General features: G+C 43.4%; 1 protein-coding gene across 1 annotated transcript in view; it reads right to left on the bottom strand.

Annotated features, from left to right (window-relative positions):
• The window catches only part of FANCM (FA complementation group M), a 258,713-nt gene that overhangs the window by 22,478 nt on the left and 223,905 nt on the right, over positions 1 to 12,330 (bottom strand). The window contains exon 19 of the mRNA XM_073609784.1: positions 2,537 to 2,693. Coding sequence (XP_073465885.1) covers positions 2,537 to 2,693 — 157 coding nt within the window. The remainder of the gene's footprint in view (positions 1 to 2,536; positions 2,694 to 12,330) is intronic.

The following is a 12,330-nucleotide window of genomic DNA, read 5'->3' as shown; positions in this document are numbered from 1 at the left end:
AACAAAAAAGGAGCGACAATTTTGAAAAAAAAAAAAAAAAGCAATATTTTATAACTTTTTGTTATAATAAATATCCCCCCAAAAAATATATAAAAAAACTAATTTCTTTCTCAGTTTAGGCCGATATGTATTCTTCTACAAATTTTTGGTAAAAACAAAAATCGCAATAAGCGTATATTGATTGGTTTGCGCAAAAGTTATAGCTTCTACAAAATAGAAGATAGATTTATGGCATTTTTAAAAAATTTTTATTTTAATAATTTTTTTTTTATTAGTAATGCCGGCGATCTGTGATTTTTATCGTGACTGTGACATTATGGCGGACACATTGGACACTATTTTGGGACCACTGTCATTTATACAGCGATCAGTACTATAAAAATGCACTGATTACTGTGTAAATGACACTGGCAGGGAAGAGGTTAAACACTAGGGGGCGATCAAGGGGTTAAGTGTGTCCTAGGGAGTGATTCTAACTGTAGGGGGGGATGGGCTACCACTGACATGACAGCGATCAATGCTCCCGATGACAGGGAGCAGTAGATTCCTGTCCTGTCACTAGGCAGAACAGGGAAATTCCTTGTTTACATAGGCATCTCCCCGTTCTACCTCTCCACAACACAATCGCAGGCCGCCGGCGAACATCGAGTTCCCAGGACCCGCTCCTGATAGGCAGCAAATTTAAAAGGGATGTCCATGTACGCCCATTTGCCTGCCTGTGCCATTCTGCTGACGTACATCTGTGTGCGGCGGATGGCAAAGCGGTTAATTAGTAATTGCAGGATTGTCAAAAATGGACCTGAAGCTTACAGTGGATCCTCACTGCATCTGAGCACCACAAACCAAACAAACACTATTTAATTCATTTTTAACATACAAAGCAAACGTCCTCATCCATTCATGTCTCCATGCTTAATTTTGGTGAGGAATCTCCCCCTAGCATTTCTGGTCATCTTGAGTGAGGGCAAGTGATTCACGTAGAATTTACATCTTGCCTTTAGCTCAATTATACATGTAGGTTTTCTGTCAGATTAGGAATCTCATCAGATCAGAAGTGACATTCCATCAGCTGACTGACCACAAATACTTACTGCGCATGCGTTCCACCACTAATAGGTTTCCTAATCTGACAGAACACCAAGGCGGCAGCGGACGTCTTTATACACCCAGAGAAGTCTTGCATTTCACACTTAGTTTAGCAGTAAACGGAGCTTATTTACTGAAATAAAGTATTTTGAAATCTGTAAAACTGTTTTGATGATGAATTTTAAAAGCAGTAACAAGTCTGTAGTGAGAAGGTGGCGACGGCCATCTTGGTACACCCCGCACTGCTCACCGCCAGCCTTATAGTCATAAGGCGCCGACTGACATTTTTGGACACCCTCACTTGGTCGCGGTGAAATACTGTATCTCAGTATATAAGCTCAGTTTACTGCTATAATAAGTATGAAATTCAAGACTTCTCTGGGTGTAACAAGATGTTCGCTGCCACCTTCGTGTTCTGTCAGATTGAGAAACCTATTAGCAGTGGAACGCATGCGCTGTAAGTATTTGTGGTCGAGCAGCTGACTGAACGTCACTTTCGTTACCTGATCTGATGGGTTTCCTAATCTGACAGAACACAGGAGAGAGTGTGTTTATCTGAGAAACCCCTTCCTCGTCTCCTCCCCTCCTGAAGACTCCTGGGATGTAGGACATCATTTGCCTAGGCAGGAAACCAGGAAACAACTGAAGAAATATAAAAAATAAAAGCTTAAAACAAGTAAATATGATATACTTACCTGTCTATTACTAATGCTAGCCGCATGAGGATTAAAAAGAATCAATGTTGATTGGGAGAGTGAAGTTTCAATTTTAAGTACATTGGGGTTCATTTACTAAAGCTGGAGAGTGCAAAATCAGGTTCACTTCTGCATAGAAACCAATCAGCTTCCAGGTTTTATTTCCAAAGCTTAACTGAACAAGCTGAAGCTAGAATCCGATTGGCTGCCGTGCAGCACCAGATTCTGAGTGCTCCAGTTTTAGTAAATCTCCCCCTTTGAGTCACCACATGGAATGAACAAGTAAGCAGATCATCAGTCCTGATAACCAATATCACTGGCTGAATGCTCATTCTGGGCCAGCTACTCAACAGTATTCAGGCAGCCAAGCACATAGCATTTTTACAAGGAGATCATCAATACCAAGCTTCATTTTTCAAAAAGAGACATCAGCAGTGGCAGTAGAGTCGCCACCTCGTCCCTTTAAACCGGAACACATATTAATTACACAGGTTCTGAGGCTAATTTAATGCAGATAAGGCACCAAGTAAGTTTAATTACCACCTTAATCACCCACAGAACCTGTGTAATTAATATGTGTTTGTGTTTAAGGGGATGAGGTGTCAACCCCAACTGGCAGCCTTGGCAAAGGATTCCTTAAAAATGAAGCAACAAAAATCCTAAATGGAATATGAGAAAAAAAACGGTCTCAAAACGGAGCCCCGAGGACACCTGACCTGTCACCCGCCCAGAGGACACTTTCATGTCTGACTTACCATTCAGGGCCTGCGACATCTGAGTGTTATCATTGAGGAACTCCACCAAAGATGTGTCCTGGACATTGTCAGACTCCACACTCTCATCTGAGGACACATTCTCTGCTTCTCCGGAGGACAGCTCAGCCTCTTCATCCAGAAACTGCCTGGCTGCATGCTGGTAGTAAAAAAAAAAAAAAAAAAAAGACAATAAATACCTAGAATTTACAGGAACACAGGAACATTGTAAAAGAAAAGCCAAAACCCGAATTGCTTGACATAAATGGGATCCAACACTGGCTCAGTCAGGGGGGCAAGTTCTATCACGGGGTTCATGCTAGTCCCAGCGCAGGTAAGTTGCCCTCAGTGGGGTGGATGTACAGTTGTATAAGACTTCCCCCCTCTTATGTTTGCATTTCTTTATTTAGCAAGCACTGACATATCTGGGCGATGAATGGTATAAAAAAAAAAAAAAAAAGAGAAGAGGATTTTTTTTTTTAATACAACTAGGTTGTATGCAGCACCCACTCCCAGCTAGCCCCAGTTTTGTAGCAAGCAATAGGGAGATCATAAGAACAGGGGGATGGGGTCCTGTGTCCTCTACTGTACCGCAGGAAACTGGTTATACTGGCAAGTCCGAAATCCTATTTTCCTGATCATACAGTACAGGACACGGGCTTCTTTAACCACTTTAATACCAGGCACTTTTATCCCCTGCCTGCCCAGGCCAATTTCCAGCTTTCAGTGCTGTTGCAATTGCGCGGTCTTGCAGCATTTTACCCATATTAAATTATTATTATTATCTTTTTTTTTTTGACAGACAAAGCTTTCTTTTGGTGGTATTTAACCACTTACCAACCAGCCGCTGTATTTATACGGCTGCACAAATTGCCGTAGGTGTATATCGGCTTTATAAGCGATAAGGGGCAATGCGCGTGGCCAGTGGCCGCGATGTCTGCTGGCCACCCCACGATCGCTCCACAGAGAGCAAGAACGGGGATCTGTGTATGTAATCAAACAGATCCCCATTCTGTCAGGGAGAGGAGAGACAGATCTGTTATTCCTAGTGATTAGGAACAGCGATCTCTCTCCTCCTACAGTCAGCCCAGCCCCCATACAGTTAGAAGCACCTTCCCTGCCAGTGACATTTATACATTAATCAGTGGCTATTTGTAGCTCTGATGACTACAATAATGTCACTGTTCCCAAAAAAGTGTCCGATCTGTCCACCGCAATGTTGCCGTCCCACTAAAAATAACAGATTGCCGCCATTACCAGCAAAAAATAAATAAATAAAAATGCCATAAATCTATCCCCTATTTTGTAGACGCTATCATTTTTGCGTAAACCAATCAATATACGCTTACTGCCATTTTTCTTACCAAAAATATGCAGAAGAATACATATTGGCCTAAACTGATGAAGAAATGTTTTTTTTTTTTTGGGATATTATAGCAAAAAGGAAAAAAATATTGTTTAAAAAAAATTGTCGCTCTTCTTTTGGTAATAGCGCAAAAAAGAAAAACCGCAGAGGTGATCAAATACCGCCAAAAGAAAGTTCTATTTGTGGGAAAAAAAGGACCTCAAATTTGTTTGGGTACGTCGTCGCACGACCGTGCAATTGTCAGTTAAAGCAGCGCAGTGCCGTATCGCAAAAAATGGCCTGGCCATTAAGGGGGCATATCATCCTGTCCTTAAGTGGTTAATCACCACTGGGTATGTTATCTTTTGCTAAGAAAAGGGAAAAAAAATTTGAAAAAAAACATTATAAAAAGTTTTTCTTAAAACATTCAAGAAAACATTGTTGAAACATTCAAAAGTAGTCCAACTGAGGGATGGACAACACAGCAAACGTCAACAGGGCCACACAAACAAGGCTCGACAAACTCAGCAGCTTGTCGCATCTTACATCTGAAACTGGCATCAGAGGAAGCTGGAACATCCACCTGCTATACTTACCAAACATGTGAACAAAAGTCCAAGTGGAAACCTTGTAAATCTGAGATACAGATGCCTGATGCTGAAAAGCCCATGCAGCACTAACATATCTAGTAGAATGTGCTTTAACAGGGAAGGGAGGAACCCTATCCTTCAGACCTTAACAAGAACTTGTCTGATCCACGAACCATGGCGGAACAAGAGGCAGAGAGACCTTTCCAGGAAACTTCAGGCAGTAGCTGAGGGGTAAACGATCACTGCGAACACCATGTCCAGATTCATTGGAGCAGGACATAATAAGAGAGGACAATATCCCAATTAAAGTGGAAGGCAGAGCCCATCTTCATGAGAAAGGAGGCCTTAAAGCGGACCTTTTGCCTTTGTTGTTTTAACTTTGGATAGTAAAACATTTTTTTTTCTGCCAATACCTCATACAGCCCACTTCATGTTTCTTGTCTGGTCATTAGTCTAGGCCAGGCTTTCTCAACCTTTAAACCCTAGAGGAACCCCAAAAATTTATTTCAGGTCTCGAGGAACCCTTACTAAAACCAATTCATCAGGGGTCAATAGAACAATGCCCCTTATACTGGTGGTCAATAGGAAGAATGTTCAGCTTAAAATGGTGCTCAGAATGCCAACCTTACAGATAGCTAAAAAATATTTTGTGTGTCATGCTGCTGGCTTTGCCAAGTGATGCTGAACCTTGAACTCTGTAGGCACCATCAAAAAGGTGGTTCATTAGCCACAGCTCAAGGAATCCCTAGCAACCTCTGAAGGAACCCTGGTTGAGAATGACTGGTCTAGGCTTATGACATCATGCACAGCTCTCTCTCTCATTCTTGTGAGAGTTTGTCAGGAAGGGAGGGGGGATGAGCCATAAGAGAGCCAATGAGAGCTGTAGGGCTGGAGGTGTGCCTCTGTGTAAATCCAGGAAAGGAACAGGCAGCAGTTTTAGCTGCCCACAGTTAAAATGGATGCAGCCAGACTCAGTGGAGGGAGATTTCTGCAGCATATTTGGTAAGTACAGAATCACAGTATATATAAAATAATATGCAAAGTGGTTGGAGGAAAGCTTCAGGCAAAGATGTTTTTATTACAAATTATGTGAGCAGACTGCAGTTCATTTTTAAGAACATTTTCTTACAGGATAAGGCTGGCCATACACGGTTTGAATCTCTACCAGTTCAGCAGGAACCGCCCAAGATTCGAACCATTAGTGGGCAGGCTGAATGTACCAAGTTGATCAATCCATCAACTTGGGTACAACCAGCCTGTCGGATTAGCCTACAATTATTGCAAGCGGCTGCTATAGCTGCTAGCAATAATCACTCTTCTCCTGGTGGGGACAGCTTCCCCCGCTGTAGAAGACAATGGCCTAAAAGGAGGGATTGCCCCGTCAGCACTGTATGTGTGATTGCAGGAAAGAAATTTGCTACATGTATGGCCAGCCTTAGACTCTCCTCACAGAGGTGACCGCCATCAGAAAGGCCATCTTACAGATAAGGTCAGACAAGGGAGAATTCCTAATAAACCTCTGAAGAGTGGAGAGAACTAGATTGGGATACAGGGGAAGGAACAGGAGGAGAAATGAGGGCTACTCCCTTAAACGTCTAAAAGCAGAACTACACTATATCGGAGCACCACAAATCAAAAACGCTATTTAATTCATTTTTAATAATTAAAGCAAACCCATCCATCCATGTCTCCACGCTTTATTTTAGTGAGAAATCACTTTGAAAAACACCCCTAGCATGTCTGGCCATGGCTATCTTTAGTAATCTGCCCTTCTCCTCTTCTCTTAAAGACTCCTGGGATGTATTACGCCATTTGCCAAGGCCTGTGGTTTTAACTTTTACCTACAGGTAAGTTTATAATAAAGCTTACAGTGCCTTGAAAAGGTATTCACACCCCTTAAAATTTTCCACATTTTGTCATGTTTCAACCAAAAATGTAAATGTATTTTATTGGGATTTTATGTGATAGACCAACACAAAGCGGCACATAATTGTGAAGTGGAAGGAAAATGATAAATGGTTTTCCAAATTTTTTTACAAATAAATATGTGAAAATTGTGGCGTGCATTTGTATTCAGCCGACCGAGTCAATACTTTGTAGAGCCAACTTTCTCTGCAGTTACAGCTGCAAGTCTTTTTGGGGATGTCTCTACCAGCTTTGCACATCTAGAGATGGACATTTTTGCCCATTTTTCTTTGCAAAATAGCTCAAGCTCTGTCAGATTGGATGGAGAGCGTCTGTGAACAGCAATTTTCAAGTCTTGCCACAGATTCTCAATTGGATTTAGGTCTAGACTTTGACTGGGCCATTCTAACACAAGAATATGCTTTCATGTAAACCATTCCATTGTAGCTCTGGCTGTAAGTTTAGGGTCGTTGTCCTGCTGGAAGGTGAACCTCTGCCCTAGCCTTTTGCAGACTCTAACAGGTTTTCTTCTAAGATTGTCCTGTATTTGGCTCCATCCATCTTCCCACCAACTCTGACCAGCTTCCCTGTCCCTGCTGAAGAAAAGCATTCCCACAACTTGACGCTGCCACCACCATGTTTCACAGTGGGGATGGTGTGTTCAGGGTGATGTGCAGTGTTAGTTTTCCGCAACACATAGCATTTTGCTTTAGGCCAAAAAGTTCAATTTTGGTCTCATCTGACCAGAGCACCTTCTTCCACATGTTTGCTGTGTCCCCCACATGGCTTCTTGCAAACCGGACTTCTTATGGCTTTCTTTCACCAATGGCTTTCTTCTTGCCACTCTTCCATAAAGGTCAGATTTGTGGAGAGCACGACTAATAGTTGTCCTGTGGACAGATTCTCCCACCTGAGCTGTGGATCTCTGCAGCTCCTCCAGAGTTACCATGGACCTCTTGGCTACTTCTCTGATGAATACTTTCATGCCCAGCCTGTCAGTTTAGGTGGACGGCCATGTCCTGGTAGGTTTGCAGTTGTGCCATACGCTTTCCATTTTGGTTGTAACAAAATGAGGAACATTTCAAGGGGTATGAATACTTTTTCAAGGCACTGCAAGCTTTATTATACGCTTACCTGTAGGTAAAAGTTGAAACCACAGGCCTTGGCAAAAAAAAGAAAAAAATATTGGAATCCATGCGTCCGGCGCCTTGCATGTAGATTAGGGGGGCGGTGCCCCTTATAGATGGGCTGTCACTGGTAAAATGAATATCTTCTACACCTGCACCAATTAGGAGAGATTTGCTTGTTTTGCAGTCAGTGACATCAACTGCGCACTGAATTAACGGCACAGTAAATGTGCCGTCAATCCAGAGTTCTGAGCCACGGTCATAAGTTCTGTGCACATGTGGGGGAGTGATTCTATCGTGAACAGGTCATTCAAAAGGCCGAAGCCCGCAAACCCAGAAGGAAGACCGGGTGAAGATAGATGTCCTGTCAGCAGTGACAGTGCACTGCTGGAGGGCTTTGTTTTTCAGGCAAGTTCTGACATAATGTGCTAGTATGTGATGCTGTTAAAAGAAGGAACACTGGGCAAGTGTATGGATTTCAGCAGCTTTGACAAGAGCCAAATTGTAATGGCCAGATGATTGGATTAGGGCAACTTCAAAACTGCAGCTCTTGTGGGGAGTTCCCTGTCTGCATTGGTCAGGGTCTACCAAAAGTGGTTCTCAAGGAAGGAAAACTGGCAAACGGGCCATGGTTGGCCAGGCCTCGTCGTTGCACGTGGGGAGCAAAGGCTACTGTAGCTCAAATTTCTGAGTTTACGGATTTTTTTGTCAGGGCATCCATGCTGACCCTTGTCTGCAGCCAAAAGCACTTACAGTACAATGAGCATTTGGGTATCAGAACTGGACCACGTAACAGTGGAAGAAGGTGGCCTGATATAATGAATCACATTTACTCTTACCTAGGGAAGAGATGGCATCAGGATGCAGTATGGGAAGAATGCAAGCCAGTGGAGGCAGTATGACGCTTTGGGCAATGTTCTGCTGGGAAACCTTGAGTCAAGCCATTCATGTGGATTTTACTTTGGAGTCCAAAGCTCTACGAGTCAGGGTTGTTTTGGCGGCAAAAAAGCGACCTATTCCATATTAGGTGGGTGGTCATGTTATGGCTGATTGATCTATTTCTTGATAAAGAGGGAGATTTGTGTGATTTCTACCTGTGGTGGGAGGGATATGTATGTCTGTGCAGGGAGTTGGTTTGCTGAGCCTAAAGTTGTACCGAGATAGCAGGTATAGCAGTGGGATCTGTTGGGACTTCCGGTTTTCCAGATACAGAAGGTATGCCATTGGGGCTTACTGGAATTTATTAACATTCTGGGAATTGTATCTTCAGCAACGTCCTGATACCCTGGAATATGGCGGAGGACTAACGTCCACTAATCAATGTAAGGATCACTGGCAATATCCACTCTGCTCTATCTGGGTCTAGTGGATCCTGAGTCTGTTAAGCCTTGCAGGCAAATTTACAGAACAGGAGCTTCGTAAAGTCTATTAGACCACAGCAACCAGCTAGGTTTTTTCATCATCCTCCATGCACTAGAAAAAGGAAAAACTACTTAAAAGGAGAAGTACAGCCAAAGCTCATTTGGCTGTATTGCTCCTGTGGCTCATAGGAGTGCGGTTTGTTCTGCACTCCTATGACCCCTTTTCCGCAGACAACGGGCTGAAGCCGGTCCAGATCAGACAATGAAGTCAGTATCCACCCACATGCCTGAACCAGCACCCGGCTCAGCCTCTCAGCAAGGCACAGAACCTGGGCCGGCTGCTCCCACTCCCTCCAGAGCCCAGCGCTCCAGTGAGCGCGCAGTGGGGGGGCAGAGCACCTTTTGCTGAAGGAGCTGTGGGAACCAAGCGATCAGCAGTGTTTGATCGCTCGGTTCTCAGTCTTTGAGCCAGTGGGGGACAGATGCAGCATCTACCTAGGTAAGTATAAATCTGCAAAAAACAAAGTCCATACTTCGTTTCTTCTGGACTGGAGGTCTTTCTTCACTACAAACGAAGGAAAATCCTAGTAATTATGATTGGATCAGGAAAGTGATCTAATTCCATTGGTCATTGTCAGAATCTATTTATATTTCACAATTTAAAGGTCACTGAGCCAAAAGCAATTACTTCCCCTCTGATAAGCAATGTGCATAAAGCCAATGTACATCACTAACACAAGACTGGTATTTATAGTATGTGCCCCCAGAAGCCTCATTTTCCAGCTCCTCGCCCCAATGACCCAAAAGAAATCTATCATTAACAGCCTGCCCTTTTTTTTTTTTTTTTTTTTTTATTCCTTTATGTCGAAGAATCATGTTTTATGTACGCGGGGACATTAACTTATAATCGTTATTTTAAAGGTAACCTGTGCTGAGAGAAATAAGGTGGATGGCTTTCATGAACTCCAAAAAATTTTAGCTGCTGACTTAACCACTTAAGGGCCGAGCCTCTTTCTGAGATGTGTTGTTTACAAGTTAAAAACATTTTTTTATGCTAGAAAATTACTTAGAACCCCCAGACATTATATATATTTTTTAGAACATGCTAGAGAATAAAATGGAGGTCGTCACAATACTTTCTGTCACAACGTATTTGTGCAGTGGTCTTACAAACAAACTTTTTTTTAATTAAAAAATAAGACAACAGTAAAGTTAGCCCAATTTTTTTTTTATATTGTTAAAGATATTGTTGCGCTGAGTAAATTTATACCTAACATGTCGCGCTTCAAAATTGTGCCCGCTCGTGTTATGGCGACAAACTTTTATAAAACAAAAAGTGGGTGGGTATCAGCGCTAAAACCAATAAAACAAAGACACCCTTAAAAATCTCCATAGGCGACGTTTAAGAAATTCTACAGATTGCATGTTTTGAGTTAGAGGAGGTCTAGGGCTAGAATCATTGCTCTCACTCTAACCATCGCGGCGACACCTCATTTGAACACAGTTTTCAAATGCGGGCGCTACTCACGTATACGTTCGCTTCTGTATGCGAGCTCGGCGGGACGGGGCGCGTTTAATTTTTTTTTTTTTTCTTATTTATTTTACCTTTTTTTTTTTTTTTTTACACTGTTCTTTTACAAAAACAAAAACAAAAAATGTGTCACTTTTATTCCTGTTACAAGGAATAAACATCCCTTGTAATAGAAAAAAAAAAAAAAGCATGACAGGACCTCTTAAATATGAGATCTGGGGCCAAAGACCTCAGATGTTGGATTTACACAAACATGCAAAAAAAAATAAAATAAATAATAATAATAGTAATAATTACATGTGTCATTTAAAAAAAAAAAAAAAAAGTCTCTTTAAGAGCTATGGGCGGAAGTGACGTTTTGACGTTGCTTCTGCCCTGCAATGGTATGGAGATGGGTGGGGGCCATCTTCCCCTCACTTGTCTCTATACCAAACAGGGAGAACAACCCGATCGCCTCCGCCGCTACCGACGGCTCCGGTAAGCAACGGAGGGCACCGAAGCGTGGAGGGAGCCCTCCCACGCCGCCGATAAAAGTGATCTGGCGGTAAATCTGCCACAGAGACCACTTTTATCTGAAGTAAATATCTATTGCATATTTTTAGGTTTTTTCATTTTTACAGCTTCTGGGGTAGCGCGGATTGTCACATTACACTTTTATCTGAAAGCAAACCGCCCGCTGAAGAAGAGGATACCGGGGTTATGGTAGCTATCTGCTGCTAACAACAATATTCCTCTTCAAAATACCGTCATATAACGACAGCGGGCGGTCCGTAAGTGGTAGTAAAGCCAGCTTGGTGATTTTTACCTACGGGTAAGCCTAGAATAATAAGGCTTACCTGTAGGTAAAACTAATATCTCCTAAACGTACACTGTTTAGGAGATATTCACCCTGCATGCAGCCAGTGATATCACCAGCGCATGCGCTCTGAAGGTCCGGTATACCTTGCCAGAAATTCAGAGCTTCATGCCGAAACAGACGGCTTCCGCGTGGGAGTGACATCACTGCGTTTCAGCCAATCACACAGCGTGCGATGCATACTAGCACATTATACAATTGCCTTAGAGGTGTTTTTTTTTTTTTTTTTTTTTTACAAGCTGCACTTTACAACCGCTTTAAAGCAAAACTTCACCCAAAATGGAAGTTCCGCTTGTTTGCACTCTCCTCTCTCTCTCTCCCCCCCATACGGCACTTATGGCTTGGGGGTGCAGGGAACCTGGCTTTGACAGGTACCCACTCCCACTTCCAGGCAGATTGCTGCAGTGATCTGTGTGGAAATCCACCCCCCCCACCCTTCCCCCCACAGCCTTCTGGGACACATCACAGGTCCTAGAACACTGCGGGACCATTCACAAAGCACAGAGCGGCTCACACATGCGCAGCAAACCTGCTTTAAAGAGCCTGACATAGGCTCTTTACCATGTGATTAGCTGTGTCCAATCACAATGTATGTAGGAAATACCGGTTATAGGCATTCCTCTACTCACGCTGACAGCGCGTGAGTAGAGGAGAACCGATAAGTGGCTTTCCTAACAGGGGGGAGATCTGCACTGATAATCTGCATTGATTATAAGCGTAGCCCCATCAGCGATGCCTGCCAGTGCCCAGCAGTGATGCCTATCAGTGCCTCCTCATCAATCCTGCCTATCAGGGCCCATCAGTGCCGCCTATCAGGGCCCATCAGTGCCGCCTATCAGGGCCCATCAGTGCCGCCTATCAGAGCTGCATATTATTGCCTCCTCATCAGTGCAGCCTCATCAGTTACCCACTTGACGACCAGCTGCCATCATTATACTGCCGCAGGTTGGTATGGCTGCGCTAATCGCCACAGGTGTAAATCGGCCACTTTAGGAGCTCTAGGGGGCATGCGCAAGATGCCGATGCGCATGGCCGCGATGTCCGCCGGCGACCCGCAATCGCTCCTCAGAAAGCCAGAATGG

This window comes from Aquarana catesbeiana, linkage group LG13 (genome assembly GCF_042186555.1).
Source record: "Aquarana catesbeiana isolate 2022-GZ linkage group LG13, ASM4218655v1, whole genome shotgun sequence".
Taxonomy (NCBI): Eukaryota; Metazoa; Chordata; class Amphibia; order Anura; family Ranidae; genus Aquarana; species Aquarana catesbeiana.
This window is presented reverse-complemented; position numbering and strand designations above follow the sequence as displayed.